At 56.4% G+C, this 22,786-nt stretch overlaps 1 protein-coding gene across 1 annotated transcript in view; it reads left to right on the forward strand.

The window, feature by feature from the left end:
• The window catches only part of RIN3 (Ras and Rab interactor 3), a 102,029-nt gene that overhangs the window by 61,468 nt on the left and 17,775 nt on the right, over positions 1 to 22,786 (forward strand). Inside the window, exons 5-7 of the mRNA XM_053928361.1 lie at positions 5,414 to 5,505; positions 12,865 to 14,439; positions 15,942 to 16,250. Of these exons, the coding sequence (XP_053784336.1) occupies positions 5,414 to 5,505; positions 12,865 to 14,439; positions 15,942 to 16,250 (1,976 nt within the window). The remainder of the gene's footprint in view (positions 1 to 5,413; positions 5,506 to 12,864; positions 14,440 to 15,941; positions 16,251 to 22,786) is intronic.

Raw genomic sequence — 22,786 nt, forward strand, 5'->3', positions numbered from 1 at the left:
CAGAGGGGCGGTGTGATCAATGCAAAACACTCGGGGGACAATTGCCAGTCCTGGCTCTGAGGCCTGTGCCCTCAACACCACACTGCGCTGCCAGCCCAGCCCACCGCCGCCTCCTTCACGGAGCCTGCTACCCAGCGGGCCCTGAGTCCTGGGCCGGCCACCTGTCCATCGAGCACATTGCCCGGGGTAGCATGGACCAGCCGTGACAACGGTGAAGCGGCGTGGTGAGGACTGCATCAGAGCAGGAGGCCCCGTCCTTCTCCATCGAGCACTCATGGGGAGCACTTGCTGCCCCCCCCCCACTCCATTCTGGTATGGGAAGGCACAGGTGCCACTTCAGGGCGCTCAGCCCAAACCTAATGCAAACCGTAATGGTCCAGGCTGGATGGTGGACTGGTGAGTGTGCTAGAGCTGGCAAAAAATGCAGACTCCTGGGGACACCCCAGAGACTCCGACTCAGTTGGTCTGGGGTGGGAAGCAGGACTCTGCCTTTATAATTATGTTGCGTATTGTATACAGGACCTGCACTTATAACAGGCCTGTCTGCAGCCCAGCATGTGCGAACTGCTTCTGGGCAAGGGATGGTCATAGCTTAGCAGGGGTCTCCCAGGGGCAGACTTTGAGAAGAGGGTTCATGGGCAGGTGACACTGAAGGACTTGTCCCCAATGAGAAAGCAGCAGGGAGGGACCATGAAGACAGGAGAGACGCCCAGCAAGGATGTGGTTACGGGGGCTGCCCCAGCCCCAGCCAGACCCTGCTGGCAGCTCTGGAGCATAAGAGGGCCTCAAAGGCTGGGCTGCTGAGCCCCCAAGCCAGCCATCCAGCCCCCGGGGCCCACCCAGGCATCATGGGGCCTGTGGCTCCAGCCGTTGGGACAAGCCTCCAAGGGTCACAGGTGCCAGGCCTCAGGAGCAAACCCTGCAGAGGCTGTGCGTGGAGCTGGTAAAGACGTCGGAGGGGTCTTGGGAAGGGGGGAGGGCGACAGGGCATCGGTGTTGAATCAGGCTCTGTGGGGCGAGCTGCTAACCGAGTTCTTTCTAAGCCTACAGCAGTCCTGCAGGGAGCTAGTCCCATCTCAGACCCTCTGATCTGCCGGTGACCCCTCCCCCTGGGTGTGCCCAGCATCAGACACGGAGATCCTTGTAAGGTGCTTGGCAGAGGGCATGGCCACCGAGTGCTCCAGACACGGTCAAGTGCTTTCTTGTTGCAGCTGTAGATGAGAAACTGAGGTGTGACTTGCCTCGGGTCACACGGCTAAATGTTAGGCCAGATCTGAGCTAACACCTGTCTCACCCTGCAGCTGCTGCTTCTGCCCAGTACAATGTACAGGGCCTGAGGGCAGAGGGTGATGTGTGAACTGCTCCCCTTAAGCCCCCACCCCCACAAAATGGAGGAGTCCAGGCCCTCTTGGTAAAAGAGGTGACCTTGGAGGCCAGGCAAATGAAGGGCAGGAAGAGAATTCTAGACAGAGGAATCGGCTTGGGCAAAGGCCTGGCAGTGGGAAAGCTACACACAGTTCAGGGAGGGCTTCGTGGGGGAACCGGACACGTGGGTGGGAGACCAGATGCTTGGGAGGCCTTGAATGCCGTGCCCAGGAGCAATGGGGACTTCCTTCTGCAGGTGTGCCGAGCCACGCTGCTGTTTACAGTCAGACAGCAGAGTGGCCATAGCAGACAGTGGGATTGAAGCAAGGGGAGGGTGGAGACCAGCCGGGGCCACTGCAGCTTTAATGTGCAGGGAGGCCTCTGCCCAGGCAGCCCATAGGGGAACCAGACCTGGGGGGGGCAGCCACTGTGAGGAGGAGTGTGGAGATGCCAGGGCCGCTATCCTGGGCTGCAGGAGGGTGAACACCCTTGACCGTGGCTGGAGCACTTACTACGCTGCAGGTCTCTGCTAAGCCCGTTACGAGGTTTGTGAGGTCTTATCCTCAGCACACATTGTGATCAGGAGTCGGTAGCCTCATGGAGGGGGTGCAGTTAAGTGAAATGAGGAAGGAAGGGAGGGGCCCCTTAGGCCCGCCCTCTCTGGGAGGTGTCCAGGCACTAAGTGCCATGACGAAGCTGCCACCTTCTTCCTGGCAGGAGGAGGGGAGGGGTGGCGAGCTGGTCCTCTTTGCCTACTGTCTGGAGCTGCCACCTGAGCCAGGAGCTACTGTCTTGCCCTTGGATGGTCCTGGGGAGGGGGAGAGGGAGGAGCCTCAGCAGCTGCTCAGAGGCCCTGGGCAGTGCCTGGGGCCTGTGCTCCGGGGAGAAGAGGAAGCACACTCAGCCCCTCGGTACAGGGGGGCACTGCGTGACTCCTGTCCCCCAGCTCACCTAACTCTCAACACAACCCACGAGAGGGCCTCGTGTCCCCACTGTCACACCAGAAAGTAAAAATGACATGCTGCCAGGAATGGCAGAGCTAGGGTGTTAGCCGAGCCTACGGATTCCTACGTTCAGGCTGTCTGTCTCTGTCTTTCTCCCTCTTTCTCACTTAAAAAAATTACCAAAATGAATTCATGCTCTTCCTTCTGCAGTGGTTGACTCTGTTGTTTTTTAGATTTTATTTATTTTATTTTTAGAGAGAGGGGAAGGGAGGGAGAAAGAAAGGGAGAGAAACACCAATGTGTGAGAGAGATATCAACCTGTGGCCTCTGGTACACCTGCAACTGGGAATCTAGCCCACAACCCAGGCGTGTGCCCTGACTGGGAATCGAGCTGACAACCTTTCGGTTCCCAGGCCAGCGCTCAATCTACTGAGCCACACCAGCCAGGGCTACAATGGTTGACTTTCAAAACCACAAAAGTCACCCAGGATTTGCGAGGAGATGGAGCTGAGGGGGCCTTGGGGATCAAGGGGGTTCAGATATTGCTGTCCTAGTCCTCATCTTAGAAACACTCCCCAGATCACCCCAAAATGTTCCAGGACCTGGGGGGGGCCACGGTTGTCAGGGGGAGGAGAAAACTAGCCTGTGCCAAAGAATCGACGAGACAACACACGTGGTGCACGGTGTTCTTCCATCTGTGGGTCTCTGACCAGGTTCCTCACGGAGCTCCTGCAGCCTTGGGACTTCCTGAGTGATGGGGTGGCTTTCATCATTCGTGATCAGCCCCTTCCTGCCACACCTGAGTTAATGCTAAGAGGTGACACAGGTACGGCCCCTGGAGATGGGCTGACCACCAGGAATACCAGTGACTAGAGCAGAGATTTTCGACCTTTTCCACCTCCTGGCACACATAAACTAATTACTAGGTTTCTGTGGCACACTGAAGCGATGTTACATTTTTTGCTTATCTTGACAAGAAAAATAGGTATAGTTTTGATTGATTTACAAAAAAATAATAGCAGTTACCTACCCTTTTTGCTCTAAAGTGGCTTTTAAAACAATCAGGTGCCTATTCTTGTATATAAGGATTTCTGGTACCATGAATTAACCCATCAGATGCAACTTTACACGGTGTGACCTGTCAGGTGCATCTCTATTCCATGGCCTACACAGTTACGGAGTAAGACAGGGCATTCACACTGGACGGCCCCTGTTGGGTTGACGGCTGTCATTTTTGCATTTGACGATGAAAGGGAAGAGAGACCAGGCTGTGCTACTCCAGGCGGGCAGGGTCAGAACTGAAGTACCTTGTGGGCCCCCCGTCGGTGCCCGGTGTTGGTTGTTGACATCAGAAAACACCCAGAGGAGGTCATCAAGTCAATGGAATGGATGGTAACAGTCTCTCTCTTTTTTAATCCTCATCTGAGGATTTTTTTTTTCATTGCTTTTAGAGAGAGAGGAAGGAGGAGAGAGAGAGAGAGGGAGGGAGAGAGACATCGATGGAGAGAGAAACATTGACCAGTTGCCTCTTGCATGCACCCCACCTGGGACCAAACTCACAACCCAGACACGTGCCCTGCCCGGGAATTGAACCCGTGACATTTCGGTTTACAGGATGATGCTCCAACCAACCGAGCCGCACTGGCCAGGGCCTGGCTCTTTTTTAATGGAAAACTAAACTAGACTAGAAAGTACCATCACGTCTCATGCAGCTGGAATGAGTCTCATTTGAACTCGGTCTGAAGTGTGTGTTCTGTACGCAACACCACGAAGCCAGACGCGTTTCTTACGGGCAGTCAGGGTCCACAAAGTTGGAAAAGCGCCGCTAGAACAGAGGCCTCCAGGGCAGGGCGTTTGCGCCCTGGGAGGTGCGCAAGCTGACCCCCCAGAGCGTGTGTGTGGAGGGGGTGGAGGGAGATGTTAGAACACTTATTCTAAAAACCTCATTTTGAAATTTTCTCTCTTTGTGCGTGCTTTCTAATAGACTTAGTAGTTTATAAGGAAATATATACATACATACCTATCTGGAGAGCTCCTTAATTTTTATTTTTATTGCCAGCCCTCGCCCTGGGAGTCGTGATTCCCTCCCAAGGCTATGTCCACCAGCGTCCCCAGGAGAGCTGTTTAACAATGTCACTCCTGGTCCACCACCACACCCGACACTGGGCACCCCTGGGCGCTCACTGGGATCTGGAATATGCATTCTAGCGGCTCCCCCAGGGCATTCTGGTCCTGGGAACTAATTAATTAATTACAAAGGTATTGATGCCTACCCACAGGGGTGGAATTGGGGTTTGGGGGGAAGGTGGATAAAGCAGTGGATATGGCTGGGAAGGGGAGGTCAGGGTCATACTGTGATGGGCCTTAAATGCCAGGAATTGGGACCGTCCATCCTGGGGACCCTGCAGAGCCTCACTCCCCTTCCTGGCCCCTGGAAACAGCGCTGGGCTGGAAGCCAGGAGGCCTGGGGCTCAGCACACTCTGCCTTCAACCCGCCTTGGGGCCTGGACATAGTCCTTTCCCTCTCTAGGCCACAGTTTCCCTACCTGCACAACAAAAGGAGAGGGTTTCTGAGTCGCTGCTGGGCAGTCTCTGGAGAGACCCCTGAACAGTTCCCTGTTCAGACCAAAGGCAGCAGCAGATTAAGCTGTCTGAGCGTTGTCAGGGATGCCCACCTGCACTCACCAGGGAAGGCTGACTGTGCGCTCACTGCACATCTCAGTGGGGAGCAGTGAGGGTTAAAGGGCAGGAAGGGGTGGGTCACTCGCTTTACCCAGAATAGAGCCTTTAATGGAAGTTCCCTGGGCTTCCCAGGCCAGGAAAGCTCGGGAAGAGCTGTGGCCTCCTCCTCACTTGCATGGTGGGTCTCCCACATCTCTGGGTCCCTAGTGCTGGCTCAGGACCTGGATCCAACTGGGTGCTCCCTCAGCCTCAGGGCCACACCCCTGCACCCCAGGGAAGTTTCCAGTCCACGTGGACACCTCGCAGCTAGCAGGGTTGCTGGGGTCCTCACACTAGGGTCTGTGGGTTTGGGGGCTAGGGGAGCTGGGGAGCAGACAGAGATCCCCCCCAGACATGATGTCCAACCCTTTGTGTTTCCACAGAGATTTACTGCCCTTCACGCTGAGGCTGCCGCAGGCCATCCTTGAGGCCAGCAGCCTCTCAGACCTCAAGACCATCTCCAACCTGGGCCTGGGTAAGTCTGCTCTCAGGGGCGGGGCGGGGGCAGGACTTGAGGAAACGGGGCCCTAAAACTGCCCCTGCTGACCACCTGTGCAGAGGGATGGCCCCTCCGGCTAAGACCAAGCGGGATCCTGAGTCCAGCTCCCATGGGACCAGCTGCAGCCCTGCCCCAGGCTGCTGAGCTCCAGTAGCAGGGAGAGTCTCCCAGTCTTCAAAAGGGAGCCCTTTACCAGCTCCCGGGAGATCTGAGGGAGCTGCACTGGCCTGGGCCAGCACGGTGACCCATTGTCAGGGCGTGGCTCTGGGGGAGGCCGAAGCAAACAGCAAGGTCCTTCTCAGTGGTGGCCAGAGAGCTGAGTGCCAGCAGCTGCCACAGCCCCATCCTTGTCAGAAGGAAAAGCAGGGTGAACATGATCATGAACTGAAGTGTGCCCCCACCCCCTTGGCCTGCCCCCTGCCCCACCAACTACACAGCACACCCTGCCCCTTACCCCTCTGACCTTTGAGGGGTGCAGAGGGAGAGGGAGAGAAAGGAGGAGAAAGGACAAGAGGGTTTCTGATCCTAGCCCTTCCACATAACAAGATCTCATGTCCACTGGGCCCTTGCCACGTGTCAGGCTCTGCTGGGTGCTGACGAGGCCCTCACCCTGCTGGCCCTTGGGAAGCCAGGCCGGCCGCTTCTGAGGGCTGCGACTCCTGGGCGGAGGCCTGGTCATGGCTTTAAACAAAGCAGTTAATTAATCAGTTTTTATCAAGACTAAACCACGCACGGGACCGGGCACGGCACACGGCTGCACACAATGCCTGGAACGGGGTGGTGCCCCGGTCGCCGGTGCAGGTCCAACGGAAGAAGCGATGACAGAGAGGGCCAGGTCACAGAAGAGGTTAGGGGCACACCTGAGGTCAGAGAAAACGCCTGCTGGTTCCCAGGCCAGGCTGCTGTCCACCATCCAGAGAGGCCTCTGGACGGCAATGCAAGAGATGCTGCGAAGAAGCTCATGGTCAAAAATGAGGAAGTATACGTCACCGGGCCCTGGGGTGTCAACATTTCATGAGTACTGACTACATTCTGACCTCCTGATCTGCAAATCTTCACACAATCCTGTAAAACGGGTTCTGTTATTATAATAATCCCCACTTTGCGGCCGAGGAAACTGAGGCATGAGAGCTTAAGTAACATGTCCAGTGTCACACAGTCAGTGGCAGAGCTGGGACCTGAACCAGCCGGTTTAGCTGCAGCAGCCCCACTCTCCCATGCTGCCCCTCCACTCTTTCCCCAGACTCCCCCAGGTCTGATTTACCCAGTGTGTAAACCTCAGGACCGGTTTCCCATTGATATCGGGGGGAAATCACTGAATTTCAGCCCCAGATACCCTCCCAGAAGTTTGACCGTGGAACAGGTGACAGTTGTAATTCACACAGTCCAAGTGGCACGGGTGACACTCTCTGTAACACACTGAGCACCGTCTTGTGGAATCTTTGTGTCCCCATTTGAAAGGTAGAAAATCGAGTCTCAGCACAGCTGAGAAATGTGTCACCATGCCTGGGTGGGCCAGGAACAAATTGGGATGAGCACCGAGGGCTTTCTGACTCCCGGCACAGCCTCCCGCAGCCCCTCAGCTGCCCCTCCTGACCTCCTCGGTTGTTTCTGCCGAGAGCAGTCACTGGCCAGCTTGAAGCCGGGTTGGGAGGGCAGGGGAGATGGAGGGGCTCGGCCTGAGGAAGATGCCCTCTGAGAGGGGCTCAGTTTGCTACAACCCTTGGCATCCCTGGCACATTCGTTTCTGGAATAGACGAGGCCTTCTATTGCAGAGAGCTTGACCTCAGGCACAATGAAATGGGGAGGGGGTGGCCATGTGGGAAGCTAGTGGCAGTTCAGGCTCATCTGTGGGAACGTAATTCCTGGAGAAGGGGATTTACCCTTCTTGAATCTGCTTAGGGCCCTGGCAGCGTAGGAACTGGAGGTTCTCATCAGAATTGGTAACCAAGGGCTGAAGGACGTAAAGCAAGGATCATCTGAATAGTTCTTCCCTGGTTCCATCCAGAGCCGAGGGCATAGTCAGGCCGAGGCCTTGGCTTGGAAATGGTGAGGCCCGAGCCGCGCCCACCTTCCCTTGCGTTTGTGATCATAAATATGCAAAGAACAGCCTTTGCCAGGGGCCAGGACACACAGGCACTGTGTTCAGCATGCCACGTCTTGTTCTCAGCAAGGCATTCTTGTGGCAGAGAACTGAAACCCAACCAAAGTGGCATAGATGAAAGGGGACTTAGTGAAAGGACACTGGGGAATCTCCTAGCAATGGAGAAGGTCAGACACGCTTGGTGGGCACAGGGGTTCCCCGCCTACGCAGGCCGGCTCCCAGTAGTCGCACCCAGAGTCTCGTTAACTTTCGGTTCCTGTTCCCATACCCCTCCACTCGCCAGGCTCGGATCCAGCCCATGTCCACCTGATCGTCTTGTAGTTGGAATAAGGTTTTATTTTTTCAATTGTAGTTTCCATTCAACATTGTTTTATATTCGTTTCGGGTGTACAGAATCGTGGTTAGACAATCATACACTTTACAAAGGGATCCCCTGGTATATCCGGTACCCACCTGGCACCGTACATAGTTGTCACAGTGTTACTGACTGTATTCCCTGTGCTGTACTTACATCCCCGTGACTATTCTGTGACTGCCAACCTGTGCTTCTCAATCCCGTCACCTTTCTCACCCAGCCCCCCAGCCCCTCCCCTCTGGCAGCCCTCAGTCTGATCTCTGTATCCATGAATCTGTTTCTACTCTGTTTCTTTGTTTGTTTTGCTCTCTAACTTCCACATATAAGTAAGATCAAATGATACTTGTCTTTCTCTGACTTATTCCACTTAGCGTAATACCCTCGAGGTCTATCTATGCTGTCACAAATGGTAAGATTTTATTCTTTTCTATGACTGAGTAATAGTCCATAACTTTTTGATCGACTCGTCTGTGGATGGGCACTCGGGATGCTTCTGGATCTTGGCTATTGTAAACAATGCCGCGACGAACATAGGGGTGCACGAGTTCTTTCAAATCAGTGTTTGGAGCTTCTTCAGACAGACTCCCAGAAGTGGGTTCTCTGGGTCATAAGGCAGCTCCGTTTTTAATTTTCCACGCCCTGTTGTTTTCCTTAGTGGCCACACCAGTCTACACGGGGTAAGTTTATGAGGCACGAGTGTTTCCTATCACTGGTGTCAGCAGTATCATTTTTCTGGCCTTCTCCTCACTTTTACAAAGGGAGCAGAACGTAGTAAATACCCAGGGAGCTGCACGAGAGGGCGTTGCTGAAAGGGAGCTGATGATTTGCAAGCTCAGCACCATGTGATCGCCCAGAATGCCCACTCAGGAGCTGACGGAAGGAACTCTGAGTCTGGCCTTAGCTAAGCCAGCATTTGAAAGGGCAGGGTACATAGGAATAATCTTGGGGCCACAAAACTAACGTAGGGAGCAGTTCTGCACTAAACTTTGTGCAGTGGCCCTAAGCGCAAAAGGAACCCAGAGAAAGCAGTGGTAACTAAGGGTTGGATTTGCCAGTGTTATCTGGCCTGTCTGTAGTGTGTGGAATATGTTTAGAAGAGGCACATGTTCTATAGCTCTTCCAAGTTGGTATGTAATTTGCTTTTTCCTTTATATTATATAATGAGGACTTTCCTAGTTATTAAAAATCAATGGGAAACTCAAGTTTGAATGACTGTCCCACAGCCCATCTTTGGGATGCCACAAATATTTATTTGCTGAACTTGTTGGACTTTTGAACTGTTTCCCTGGCATCTGGAACACTTTGTTGCATTTCCTCATGCCCTCTCTGTCCTGCCACTAGCCTGGGCTCCCTGAGAGTGACCCCCAGGGCCTGCAGCCCAGCACCTGGCCTGGCCAGGCCCTCTGAGGACTGTAGGAGTGAGGACCTGGCAAGAGGCATCTCCATATCCGGCCCAGGAGGCTAAGGGCAGCTCAGAGGCAGTGATGGCAGGGGCCCCGAGGGGAAGCCAGGCCGCTGAGCCAAGGTCTGGCGTGTGCCTTCAGGCATAGACGTCCACCACTTTGGCAACCACCAGGGTTGCATGACAGCGTTCCACTTCTCCTCTGCAGAGAAAGTGACCTACTTCCCTTTTATGTCTGCTTTTTTAGCATAAAACCCTGCACGGCCACTGTGGTTTCCTAACAGGCCCCCAGACCCTAAAGGGCAGCCCCTCAGGTCTCAGCTTCCCCCACCCCTTTGAGAGGCATTGGCTGCCCACCAGGGTGCCAGCACCCGGGCCCTGGGCCCATTGCCCTGAACCCTAGGGCCTGCACCACGCCTACCAGAACCCAACTCGGAGCTGTAGGAAACGTGTTGTTGTGTTTTATTTCGATCTGTGCATCACGGACCCCCCTTGCTATCCTGAGACAGGCTGTCCTCTTAGGGAGTTCCGCGGCCCTCCTTTTTGCCTCCTTCCTCTCAATGTCTCACCGCTTCATTCTCGTGCCTGTAGACATCCTCCCACAGTTCAGGTTGTCCCCACCTCGCCATCAAAACCAACCTTGCCCGCGCCATATCCATCAGAGCCCCGCCTCCCCACTCTGGCCAAGTCAGGCATGTATGCAAGCCGAAGGACTGAGCTCCTGCTCCATGCCCAGCACTGTCTCAGGTTCGGGAAACACGCCGGGTGATGAAGCATTGCAGCTGCCTCTGGAAGCTCAGTCTGGGAGGGGTAGAGGGGAGTCAGACAAAACCAGAGAATTACTGCACAGAGAGTGGGGGGCAGGGGACCTGGATGTGTCAGGAAGACCCCACCAAACAGGGAGCACTTGACCCGAGGCTTGAAGGGTGGGTAAGAGCTTACTAGGTGGAGAGGGTGGGAAAAGCATTCCAAGCAGAGTGAACGGCAGTAGCCAAGACTGAAGGGGGCAGCCCCGGGCGTGCGTGTTCAGGAAGAAGGAAGCGGCAGAGAACGGGGTGAAGACTCAGCAGGTGACGCTGGAAAAGATTTACAGATTCAGCTCCCAGAGGCCTCGAGTGCCAGGCTAAAGGGTTGGCAGTGATTCTGAACAAACAGCAATCAAGGGCCTACTATGTGCCCGACATGGTGCCACAGGGAGAGAATGGGTGGGGGGAGGGCAGCCGATGGCCATGATCTTGGTGAACAATAATGGGAGTGCCCAGGCTTGGGTGGGCACTTCTGTTTATCCTTCCCCCCTCCCCATGACATCCACCTTCACCCAAAGGGAGGGCTTATGGGAACTTGGAGGTAAGCATCAGGGGCCCTGTCCAGTTCACCCGCAGTCAGATTGGCTGCATGACTAGACCTTCCAAAGAGGCAGCAGTGGGGCTGTGCAGACAGGCATGGGGCTTCCATCGCTCATTCTCCGAGGCCAGAAGAGCTGTGGTCTCAATGCAAAGCACATGGGATAGTGGGTTTGGTGTGGATGGGTCAGTAGCTGCCGTGAAAGTTAAGTGCAAGACCCAGGTAGTGGCTGGGATGTGCACAGAGCTTTGCAAATTGGAGTCACACAGAATTTTGTCATCCTTGTTATTGTGGAGACAGTTAGCCAGACACCAGGTCTCTGCCAAGGACAGGGCTGAACCATGAGCCCCGTGGTCCTCCCCGGAACAGCCCCACCTCAGGGAGGATGCACAGGCTCTCTTGTCAGTTTCTCAGCAGCACCTTGTCCCGGTTATGCCCTGTTCACCTTGATTGGGTTTGCAGCCACCTGGCCGGCAAGGGGGTGAACATCCGCGTCCATGACAGTGCCCACCCCTTAGGGCAGGTGCGCACCCACGGCTCTCAGCCGTCTTGTGATGTCTGCTTTCTCTCAGTGTCAAGGGCCTGTTGTGCCCTTACCACATCCCCAGTTCTGGGGTGCACGCCACCCTGCACTCACTCTCGCTGGCCTAGCAGCCGAGATAGGAAGTGTGGCAAGTTCCTACGAAGGAAGGCCGCCTGGCACAGCAGCTGAGCTCACAGACCCTTAGAACTAGTCTGGTCTGCCCCAAACCCCAGCTCCTTCACTCGCCAACCCGCTGCGCTGACCGTGGCCAAGTTCTTCACTCTCTGGGTCTCTCACGTCATCTGTAACACAGAGACGATACCAGGACTGACGCCGAAGGCCTGGGGTCCCGGATCAGGGAGATGATCTGTGCCCAGCCGGTGGCCTGCCCAGCCAGGATTCAGTGTGTGCTCCTGTTACAGCCCTGCATGTTATTTTCGCTAGTTTTCTTCGTGTGAGTCGCTGCCCGAGGTGAGGCGCTCTGGGTGAGAGTCCAGAGGCCCGGCCCCCAAGAACAAGGGCATCTGCACTGTGAATCTCTAAAGTTAATAAGTTGAATGACACCCGGACCCCCTGCTCCAGGAGGAGCTGCCTGCGTGAGCTCAGCGTAGCTGCAACCCAACTAAAGTGGTTCCGCAAGCATTGTGCCCGGTGCCCCTTGGGAGGGTCCTGAGCCTCTGTCAGATTCCCTACAGGGCTTGCTACCCAGGAGCCAAGAACTGCTGAGCCAGCTGACCCCCAGTGCCCTTGCAGCTGGGATGTCCCTTGCCCCTGACACAGAACAAGCTGTGCACTGACCACCAACACCTGGCTAGAGACAGATGTGCTTTGGTGGTCCCAGCCATGGGCTGTCTTGAGGGCTAGGTCAGAAGAAAGCCATGTGTTGGAGCTTACTTAGCTCAGCAGGGCAGGAGCCCGTTTCTGACACTACCCCCCTCCCCACGCACACACTGGGGTGATGAGCAGCTTCCTATTTTAACATCAGAATTGACCAGAGTCAGCCATTCGCTGTGGGCAGGTGTTCCCCACTCAGATGGCCAGGTCTGAGCTCAGTAGCCACTGTGCTCTTCCTACATAGAGATTGGGGTGGCCAGAACGGGCCACAGCATCTCCCTGTTGGGACCCCTGTTCTAGAGATGGCTAGGCAGGGGCCAAGAAAGATCAAGTGACCTGCCCCAGAACACCCCCCCCGCCCCCCCCCCCCCCCCCCCGCGCCCAAGTTGGTCAGCTGTAGGAACTCTGGGCTTTCCATCCCCTCCACCCACCTATGGCCTGCACCCTGTGTCCTCGGTGCCCTCCGTGGTAGGCCCTCACACACCAAGGGGCGGGACTGAAGCTGGCCTGTCACCACTGCCACCTCCCCCCCCACCTACCCGCACTGCAGGGGAGGATCTCGCGGGGCTTCCCCTCTTGAGGCAGGAAGTGGTGGGAGAGGTTTAAAACAGTCCAAGAGGGCAAAACAACACCGGAGAGCAGTGAAGTGGGGGCTGTGCTGGCCTCCCAGCCCTCTCAAGGCCCGGTTCCCACCCCACCCACCTTTCCACCCCCAGACGAGCAGGGAGGCCTAGCTCCAGGACCAACTGCCTCTTCCTCTCTTGTTTCCACAGGCTTCTGGGACTCCTCGTTGAACCCCCGGAGAGCCGGCGGGAGCCTGGTGGAACCCCCGAGAGACTCAGCCCCCAGGGCGCCCCCAGCCTCCAGCCGCAGGTCTGCTCCCCATGACGAAAACTGCTCATGTGAAATTGAACTTTCCATAGGAAGTGACCGCCTGTGGTTCGTGAATCCGATCTTCATAGAGGACTGTGGCGGCGCCTTGCCTGCTGGCCTGCTGTCCCTTAGAAGCTGCCCCTCTGGCTCGTTGCTTCCCACCTCTGACTCTACCTCACCCATCTCTAGGTGGGCCCCTCGCCGCCCAGCACCCCCTCCCCCATCGTCCTTCCTCCATCCCCACAGTCCCACCCGACCTCCTCCACCCCCTGTCCCAGCTCTGGCCTGTCCTTTGCCCAGTTCTCCCCCAGTGGCTTCTCCCCAACCTCCAGAGGCCCCTCCCCCTGCATCTCCAGCATCTGCCTCCCACCTGGCACCCCATGCCCTTGGCCCCCTAGACCATCCAAGCCAGCTCTCCATGACAGCCTGTGAGAGGTTCCCATGCCCTGCCACAGGCCTGGGCCCTCTCAGGGAGGAGAAGGTGAAGCCGGGGATAGCCCTCAGCCCCCTGCAGCAGGCCCCCGCCCCTCCAAGGCCAGCGAAGAAGGGCGTCCCTGCCGCTCCTCCCAGACGCCGAGTGTCCGAGAAGGGCCCCCTGGAGGACCAGGGTGAGGGGAAGGCGGACAGGGGCACAATGGCACAGTGGGACCACGCGGGTCTTTCCAGGACATCCCCAGTCAGCCTGCCTTCCCAGGGGACCTCAGACAGTCCTGAGGACAGGACTCCGAGGACCACGGAACCAGGCCAGGAAGCAGTGCCCAAAGCCAGCGATTTGGGCAGCATGCCAGAGTTGGCAAAGAAGATCCGGCAACCCCCAGTCCCACCTCCTAGGAAGAAACGGGTCTCCCGGCAGCTGGCCTCCATCCTCCCAAGTCCCTTGGAAAGCGCTGAGCTCTCCATACAGGAGGGAGCCCCTGAGAAACCCTCCCCTAGCCCACCCCGAGAAGGCCAAAGCCCTGCCTCCCAAGCCAGGACTCAGAGCCCACGCACCCAGGCCAGCAGCGCCCAACCCCAGAGCACTCCAGAGTTCAAAGGCTCCCTGGCCTCCCTTTCGGACAGCGTGGGAGTACCCGCCTCGGCCATAGACCAAGACTCCTACTCGACCAGCAGCACGGAGGAGGAGCTGGAGCAGTTCAACAGCCCCGGTGTGAAGAAGAAGCCCTCCATGATCCTGGGCAAGGCGCGGCACCGCCTGAGCCTCGTAAGCTTCACCAGTGTCTTCCACGCCTTTCTCTCCAACGACCGCAAGCTGTACAAGAAGGTGGTGGAGTTGGCCCAGGACAAAGCCTCGTACTTCGGCAACCTGGTGCAGGACTACAAGGTGTACAGCCTGGAGATGATGGCGCGCCAGGCCTGCAGCACCGAGATGCTGCAGGAGATCCGCACCATGATGACCCAGCTCAAGAGCTACCTGCTGCAGAGCACCGAGCTCAAGGCGCTGGTGGACCCTGCCCTGCACTCCCAGGAGGAGCTGGGTCAGTCCTGGTAGGGGGCTGGGAGCGGGCGGGAGGGAGGGATTGTCTGAGATCATCCATGTTTCCCCCCCCCCCTTAACTAAGGAACTGACCACTCTGCCATTCTGCCTCGCGCTTCTACCCGTGTGCCCAGTGGGGAGGTGGAAGAACCTCAACCCACATAAGAGGCCGAGCAGGGCCCAACCCTCAGAATGCTCCTGGTTTTATCAGGGAGGCAAGTCACAAGGAGCAATTAGAGGCAAAAGAGGTTCTGGTGTGTGGCTGCTGAGGGCCAGAGTCGGTCTCTGCAGATGTGGAGGGATAAAGGGACCTGGGGGAGGGGGAGCCGGGCCTCTCCTGTTGCAGATGAGGAGACAATAGCTGAGACCCTTCCTCTGGGGATAGGGTAGGGCCGAAAAGACTTCCCAAGAATATTTCTCGGCTGTCACCCAAGGCGCCTGAGCATTGCCCTGGTGTCCAGTAGATAGAGATACAGGTTCAAATCTCTGTTCGGCCCCCAGCTGGCTGTGTGGCCCACACCGTCAGAGCCCAGGCGGCCCATCGGCAGACTGGGGATAATGGCACGTGTGTAGCAGGGCTGCTGTGAGATCAGCGCCGGCTGACTCCCACTGTGCTAGAGGATCAGGGTGCCTCTTGGTTAAGATGACATTTGGGCAGTGAGGAATAAGCCATGTGGATAGCTGTGAAGTGAATTCCCCAGGCAAGAGGAGGAGCTGGTGCAAAGGCCCTGGGGCTGGAGCAGGCGTGGCAGGTGGTAGAGCAGCAGAGAGACCCGTGTGGCTGGCGCGGCAAGAGCATAAGGGAGCGAGCGAGGTGCCGAGTGAGAGATCACAGGGGCAGATCGCCGAGGGGCCTTGAAGGGCACAGGGAAGACTTCGGCTTCTGTGTCCACGAGGTGGGAGCCACTGGAGGGTTCTGAGCACAGGAGTGTTGTAGTCAGACATGCCATAACGGGGTCGCACTGGTTCCTGTGTTGACAATGGAATGTGAGGGGCCAGAGCAAGAGGCCACTAACACAACTTAGGCAAGAGATGGTGGTAGCTCGGCTCAAGGTGGTGGCCTCGGAAGGAGTGAGAAGCCAGTGTCCAGATGTGCTGTATTCTTGAGACTAGAGTCAAGTGGGTTCGGGCACTGGAAGAGAGGCGTCCGGAGTAATTCCAGCCAACACTTACTGGGTGCTCAGGACCTCCGTGGGCAGCTGCACAGCTCCCGTGGGAATAGTAGGCAGCCCTGTGAGAGCTTAATCTGCGCCAGGCCCGGTGAAGAGTGCTAGGATACAGTGTGTCCATCCTCGGGCTCCTGTGCCAGTGTCTTCTGGGTGTGGCTTTCTGTTGAGTGTGCTACACTGTCTCACGTGGCAAAGCCTAGGGCTGTAACTGCTGGGACTGCCGGCGTGTGTTCCCAGGGGTCAGGAGATGGGGTAGCCATGTGGTCAGGCAGTGGTCTGGCGGCAGGATCCCTGCCCCTGGTGTCCTCACCCTACTTCTGTTGGCCACCTGCAGAAGCGATTGTGGAGTCCTCCTTGTACAAGTGTGTTCTGAAGCCCCTGAAAGAAGCCATCAACTTGCGCCTCCATGAGATCCACAGCAAGGACGGCTCGCTGCAGCAGCTCAAGGAGAACCAGCTGGTGATCCTGGCCACCACCACCACCGACCTGGGCGTGACCACCAGCGTGCCGGAGGTGCCCGTCATGGAGAAGATCCTGCAGAAGTTCGCCAGCATGCACAAGGCCTACTCACCCGAGAAGAAGATCTCCATTCTGCTCAAGACCTGTAAGCTCATCTACGACTCCATGGCTCTCAGCAACCCAGGTAGGCGGGCAGCCGGAAGGGACTGGGCTGAGGGTATCTCCGGGCTTCGAGATTGTGTGGGCCTGTGACTCCTCCCCTGCCGAGGCCCCCAGAGCCTTTGGAAGGCACTAGAAAAGACTTTACAGACTCAGAGGGCTACTGGGGCAGAACTGGGCATGGTGGAGACACAGCTCCTGGGCACCGGGGTACCAGGAGGAGGGCCGCGGTTGGCTGGAGGCAGGCAGGGGAACCAGCCAACACCGTGCCTCTGTGTGAATTACGAGAGCAGCGTTGGCTTCCTAGGGCTGCTGGGACGAAATGCCGCAAACTGGGAGCTTGCACAACAGAAATGTATTTTCTCACAGTTCCGGAGGAGGGAAGTCTGGGCTCCAGGTGTCAGCAGGGTCACGCCCCCTCCGAAGGCTCTGGGAAAGGAGGTGCTCTGGGCCTCACTTCACGCTGCTGGTGTTCCCAGGCTCGTGACACCTTAACTCCACTGCCACATGACATTCCCCTTGTGTGCATGTGTGTCCAAAGGTCCCTTTTTTATAAAGGTTATCAGTCATATTGGATTAGGGCCCCCCATTCCAGTACAGCCTCATCTTAACTAATTATATCTGCAACGACCCTGTTTCCAAGTGAGGTCACCTACCAAGGTACTGAGGGTTAAGACTTCAACACAGGAATTTTAGGGGGACACAGTTCACCCCATAACAGCCACCTAAGTCAGCACTTCTTAGTGCTCACAGTCAGCTGAGCGGTGATGCTGGCCTGGTGGGGGCCCTGCACATGGCTGGGCTGGCCCATGGGTCTGTGGTCACAGGGGTTTGTTTGGAGGCTGGCTGGTCTAGGCTGGCCTTGCTCACATGTTCGGTGGTTGGTGGGCGGTTGACTGGTCTGGAGTGGGAGTGACTGGGCCACGCAGCCCTCACTCACCTGCAGGTGAGCCCAGGCTTGTGTCTGTGTCAGTGGGTGGTGGTCCTGGAGAACACACAAAGCCTGTGAGGCTTCTCGGGGGCCCAGGCCTGAACTGGCACGATGCTACTCTGAAATATGGCACTGACTGGTTTCGTCACGGACCAGCCCAGCCTGAAGGGGCAAGGAACTAGACTTCCCTTCTCGATGGGAAGAGCTGCAAAGTCAGGAGGCTTGGGGGGGGCGGGGTACAAATGTAGGGAGGGGAATCATTGAGACAGACAGACAGACAGCATGCCTGCGGGCAGACAGACAAGCTTTGCTGAGCCACCACACACTTCAGTGAACAGGACACTGCCCAGATCTCCCCCTGGTCGCCCCTTCAGCTGCATGGCCTTGGGCAGAGGCACCCTGGGTAGCTGCACAGGACTGTGAAGGTAGGGGACAGCAGCAGGATCTGCCACCTCTCAGCCTCACAGCCTTAGGCCTGGTTCCTGATCTGGCGCTTCTGACCTGTGCACCCTGGAGTGAGTTCCTTAACCCCTTAAGGCCCAGTTTCCTCACCCGAGGGAGCTGTTTCCTTCACAAAGAGAGGAAACTAAGACTCCTAACGCTCAGAAGCCACGCGTGTTCACTGCGGATGTTTGAAACAACAGATGCGAAACGTCGACTCCAACGCACAGCAGCTCGCGGGGGGCTGTGCTCGGAGAGGGCTCCCTCCGAGTCCCTGGGAGGAGGGCAGGCCAGTTTGGCTACAGGCCCACAGAAGACATTGTTAGTTTGTGGCTGGGGGGACGGTCCTGTCACCCTAGAAGTGTTCCTTCGGAGGAGTTTTCTGAGACCTTCCCAATCTGAACTTCTAGTTTGGGGAATCATTTGCCCCTGGGCCACGCTGGGGCTGACGGTTAGGTCAGGGCCAAGGGCTCCATAGGCTTTGAGGTGTTATCAGGGAGGCAGCTTTGGGCTGGAAAAGGGCAAGTCCATTCTCAGCGAGTCCCAGGTTACTCAGAAAGCTTGGGCATCCTGGAACCCTGTCCAACACAGGGTCTCTTGACAGCAACTTCAAAACTGACAGCGAATGTGCTTAGTAAAAACCAGACAGCAGAGAATAGGGGAGGAATGGCTGGTTTTGAGAGAAGGGACAAAAGAAAGGCAGTTGCCTGAGGGGGTCTGCCTAGCACAGCAGCTGAAGGAACCCAGCGAGCAGGGCTCTCAGAGCCTCCCCGTCCTGGGTAGAGGGAGGCTGGAGCGTCGCTGCTGGTTCAGAAGCCAGGCCCGGGGCGGGGGGTGGGTGGAGGGGGGCGCATCTCGGAGCCAGGGCCATGGCTCCAGGTAAAGATTCCCCACCAGGAACAGACAGGTTTCTCATCAGGGAACAGACAGAGTATGTTCCCTGCCCTCGGTGACACTGTGCCCCGCGAGTCCCGGGCTCCCAGCCTTACCTCTGCCCTGAGTGGGGCCTCAGCTTCTTCGCCTGGGAGGAAGCAGGTTCTGCTGAGAAGAGCAGAGGCTTGGGGGGTTCATTCACAGGCCCGGGGTTGAACCCCAGCTTTGGTGCAGGGGGTGGGAGAGCATACAGAAAACACCTGCCTGGCGTGGGCCCCAGGGAGGTCCTGACCTCTCAGAACCTCGACCTGCTCACTTATACAATGGGGCTGGGCACGCCTCTCTCCGTGCTGAGCATCACATGCGACAGTGTGTGTGAGTGTGTGTGTGTGTGTGTGTGTCCAATGGACGTGAGGATGCAGGGATGGCTGCCTCCTCGCCACATTCCCGAGAACATGGAGGCCGAACCACTCAAGGGTTTCCAAACTAGGTTCCAGGAGGCACCCCAGGGGCCAGCAAAGGGACACAGGCAGGCGGGGCCCACCCAGGCCCCACCCGAGTAATCCTGCTTGTCTCTGTTTTACACATGGGGTTCCATATGGGATTTTGTGTCAAATAACCAGTTGTGCTGCAGAAGTTTTTGGCTTTTTAAAAGCTTTTGTTTTGGAAATAATTTCAGAGTCAAAAACTTTGAGAATAGAAATAGCACGTTAACATGGAAACATCCACGGGTCCTTTGTGGGTTGTTCCTCCTTTTCCCATTTGCCTTATCATTTGTGTTATCTCTGTGTACACTTAATTTTTTCCTGAATCACGTGAGAGTAAGTGGCCTGTACCTTGGCTCCTTACCCCGAAATACTTTTCTAAGAGTAGGGATGTTCTCCTACATAAGCACATCGTCCGCTGGGTAAACTACGCTGGTACAGCATGTTTATCTGCACCGCCATCCGTCTCCCAGGCAGTCGCTTGATCTAATAAGGCCCCTGTTGGCATCTCCTCCTCCAGCTCGGGTTCAGGGTCATGTGTCAGGGTTAGTTGTCCCCTCCTTTAGTGTGGACATCGCCACAGCCTTTCTTTGTCTTTTAGGACATGGGTGTTTTTACGGATGACAGGTTTCTCTCCCCAGCCGCCACCATTTTTTCTTTTAAATGGAAGTTCCTCATTTTGTTTGTCAGACGTTTCCTCACGATGAGAGACAGGTTATGCATTTCCAGCAAGATCCCGACCGACTCTTCAGTTCTCCCGACTTTGACATTCATTCTTCTTAGGACCAGGCCCTGTACCCTGAGCATTCACTTCTCACCTCCCTCCTTGGTAGGAACCAGATGCCTCCAGTGGCTTGCCACTCACAGGGTGGTCCACAGGCCAGCAGCCCGGCGGGAGCTGCCAGTGACCCCATGGGGGGCAGAACTCTAGCCTGGGTCCTGTCTGCCTCCACCACGGACCCACTCAGAGCAGAAACCAGCCCTTCCCTCGCACCCCCACCCCCACCCGCCCTGCCCCAGCCCCTTCATCACAGGGAAGAAGCCCTCCTCTTGCACCATGCCGGCCATAGTAACCCATGGTCCACCCGGCCCACTTGCCACAAAGATAAATATAGGGCCTGGCGGCTGGTGAGACCTGTTGGAACATAGGGCAAAGGGCTAAACTTGGAGACAGGAGGACTGAGGTAGCTGGCCAGGCCATCTTTTCCAGAAAGGTGGTTGCTGTTTATGTTCATGATACGGATGGGCCAGGACTCAAACCTAGAATTTTCTCACTGCAAAGCCGTATGCTTTTATCACTGCACCGAGCAGCCAGCCCAGGAATAGACCCCAGGGCTTCCCGATGCGTGCCCAAGGGCATCCTCCCTGGGAGTAGCAAGTGTGCGGGCCTAAGGCAGGCTGAGTGGGGAGTTCGGGGTCATGATGGCTTTGGATAAACCTGGCCCTCCACCCTGCAGCCAGGAGCAGCCCGGGTTTCTCGTGCATGGCGTGAGGCTTGGTGAGGCCAGCTAGGGCTTCTAGAATCGTGTGTCCCGTTACGCTGACAGGCAAGTTATTCCCACCTCTTCAGTGTCTAAGACCAGATGGCTGGCCTGCCATTGGGGAGAAGCAGAGTCCAGCCCAAGAACTCCCCCCTGAGATGGGAGGAGAGGGAGGTCGGAGGAGTGTAGTGTTTGCAACTGCGGGAGTCTTTCTACGAGAGTATACAGAACCTCCTTCTGGCGTAGATGAAGAGCAGGCAGCATCCCAGGGGCAGTGAAAGAGAACAGGCTGCCTTCTTCCGTCCCCTCAGTAGTCCGCGTCAACACCCTGTGCTTCAGGGAATGGGGCCCAGCCCCTGGCCCCGGGGGACGGGGTACCCCACAACCAGGTGGTTGAAGGTGGGGGCAAAAGGGGTGGTCCTAGAGCCCCAAAGTCCCTCAGGCCCCTGGCCCTCCGCCTCCCTGGCGGAGACCACACAGGGAGCTCAGCATCTGCGGCTGTTCGGGGTGGGGCGGAGGCTGGGGGTTGGATGGGAGAAGGAAACTCGCTAGAGACCCCAAGACCATAAAATGACGGGCCTGTGACATGGACTGGGGGTGCAGAGGACAGAGGGAGGTCAGGCTGTTGAGTTTTTTTAACTCCATGTTTAAAAATATAAACTGATTTCTGATGACAAAAGTCACTAATGTTTATTGTGAAAAAATAACTATTTTGGTGGATTTCTTTCTGGCCCTTTTGAAATAGATGTAGCTAGGTAGCTAGAGAGGGAAGTAGTTAAGGCAATGTTCGCAGGTATAGCACATAAACCCTGCAATCTCTAACTAGATAGAAGTTTATTTCTCAGTCACTAAGTCTGGTCGAACGGAAGAGGGTTGGGGTGTCGGGGTCGGGGGCTCTGCTCCATAGAATCACTCAGGGATCCCAGCTGAGGCAGTGAAGCACAAGCTTGCTCTTACACCCCACAACAGGCCCTCTGAGATGTCACATTCTGGGGATTATAAGACCCATCGCCCTCTTGTCTTGCACAGTATCCACGTCTAACATTTCTCACCTGCCAATAACCCAGCAGGCATCAGGCTCATGACTTTCCATCTGCCTTACTGAACCCTCCTCACAACCACCCACCAAGTGTGGACACTTGGTATCCCCTTTTGCTGGCCGAGGAAACTGAGGCTCAGCGAGCTTAAGCAGCCTGCTCTGGGGCACACCCGGGCAGGTGAGTGGTAGACCTAGGACTCGGGTCCAGGTCCTGTGCTGAACCACTGCATTCTCGTGCCTGTCTGGGGTGTCCTGGGGACAGAGATGATTTCAGAAGCGGCTGGCCCACGTCATGGGTGACTTCATGTCTTCCCAGGCAGGCTGGGACTTTTGGCTTCAGGTCTCTGAGCCCACAGAAGCGTGGCTGGCTGGCTGGCTGGCAGGCTGGCTTGCAGCTGAGCTCTTCAAAGAGGAACCCAGAGAGGGGGAGTGATTTCCTCAGGGATGCGACACAGCTCACAGCAGAACTGAGACTGAAGCCACGCCGGCTCCAAGTGCAAACAGCCAGACCGGCGGCTTCAGGGGCTCGGTGGGAAGAGGGGCGGTTTCCTGCCTCAATGAATCAGCCCAAGAAGCCAACTTCTGTATTAAAAAATACCTTTTAACAGAAGGCTTCCACTGCCGAAGTAACTTTAAAGCCCCCTGTTCCAGATGCTCTCTGCTTCCTGCCATCCTGTTTCTATCAAACAGATTCATTTATCCAACGGTTAAACAGACATGTGTTGACAATATAGATGTTGACGGAAAAACCCAGTCCCTGCTTCCAGGATGGTCACAGTTGAAGCGGGAACACAGCATCCAGCCAGCGGCACCTGAGCAGTACGATAGATGCTGTTCATTCCTTTAGCGAACGTATTTCTCCAACACCTACTACAGCCCGGGCGCTGTTGGGGCGTTGGATATGAACAGCAAGCACCGGGGAGCCCCTGCCCCCATAAGGCTTTCATTCCAGTGGCGAGACAGCTAATAAACAAGGAAACAAACACAAAATACATCACCTCATGCTGAACCATGCTACTGGGGTAAATGAGCATGTACCAGCCCGGGGAGTGTTGGAGGAGCTTGCTGCCTGGGTTGGGAAGTAGGGGTTAAGGGTACAAATATTCATGTATAATATTTGTATTTTCATTCTGCAGTGACTGGGCCTGGGAAGCGCATTGAAAGCATTGAACCTAGTTGGTGGGGAGTGAGGTCTTGGGTTCAGACTTCTGCAGAAAGGAGTGGTTTTCAGCGGGAATGGCGGAAGAGGGGAGGGCCGAAGGGGATCACAGTCGTGAGCCTCGCGCTGCCCCGGGGTTGATGTATCAGGAA

The sequence above is a fragment of the Desmodus rotundus genome, chromosome 7 (assembly GCF_022682495.2).
Source record: "Desmodus rotundus isolate HL8 chromosome 7, HLdesRot8A.1, whole genome shotgun sequence".
NCBI lineage: Eukaryota > Metazoa > Chordata > Mammalia > Chiroptera > Phyllostomidae > Desmodus > Desmodus rotundus.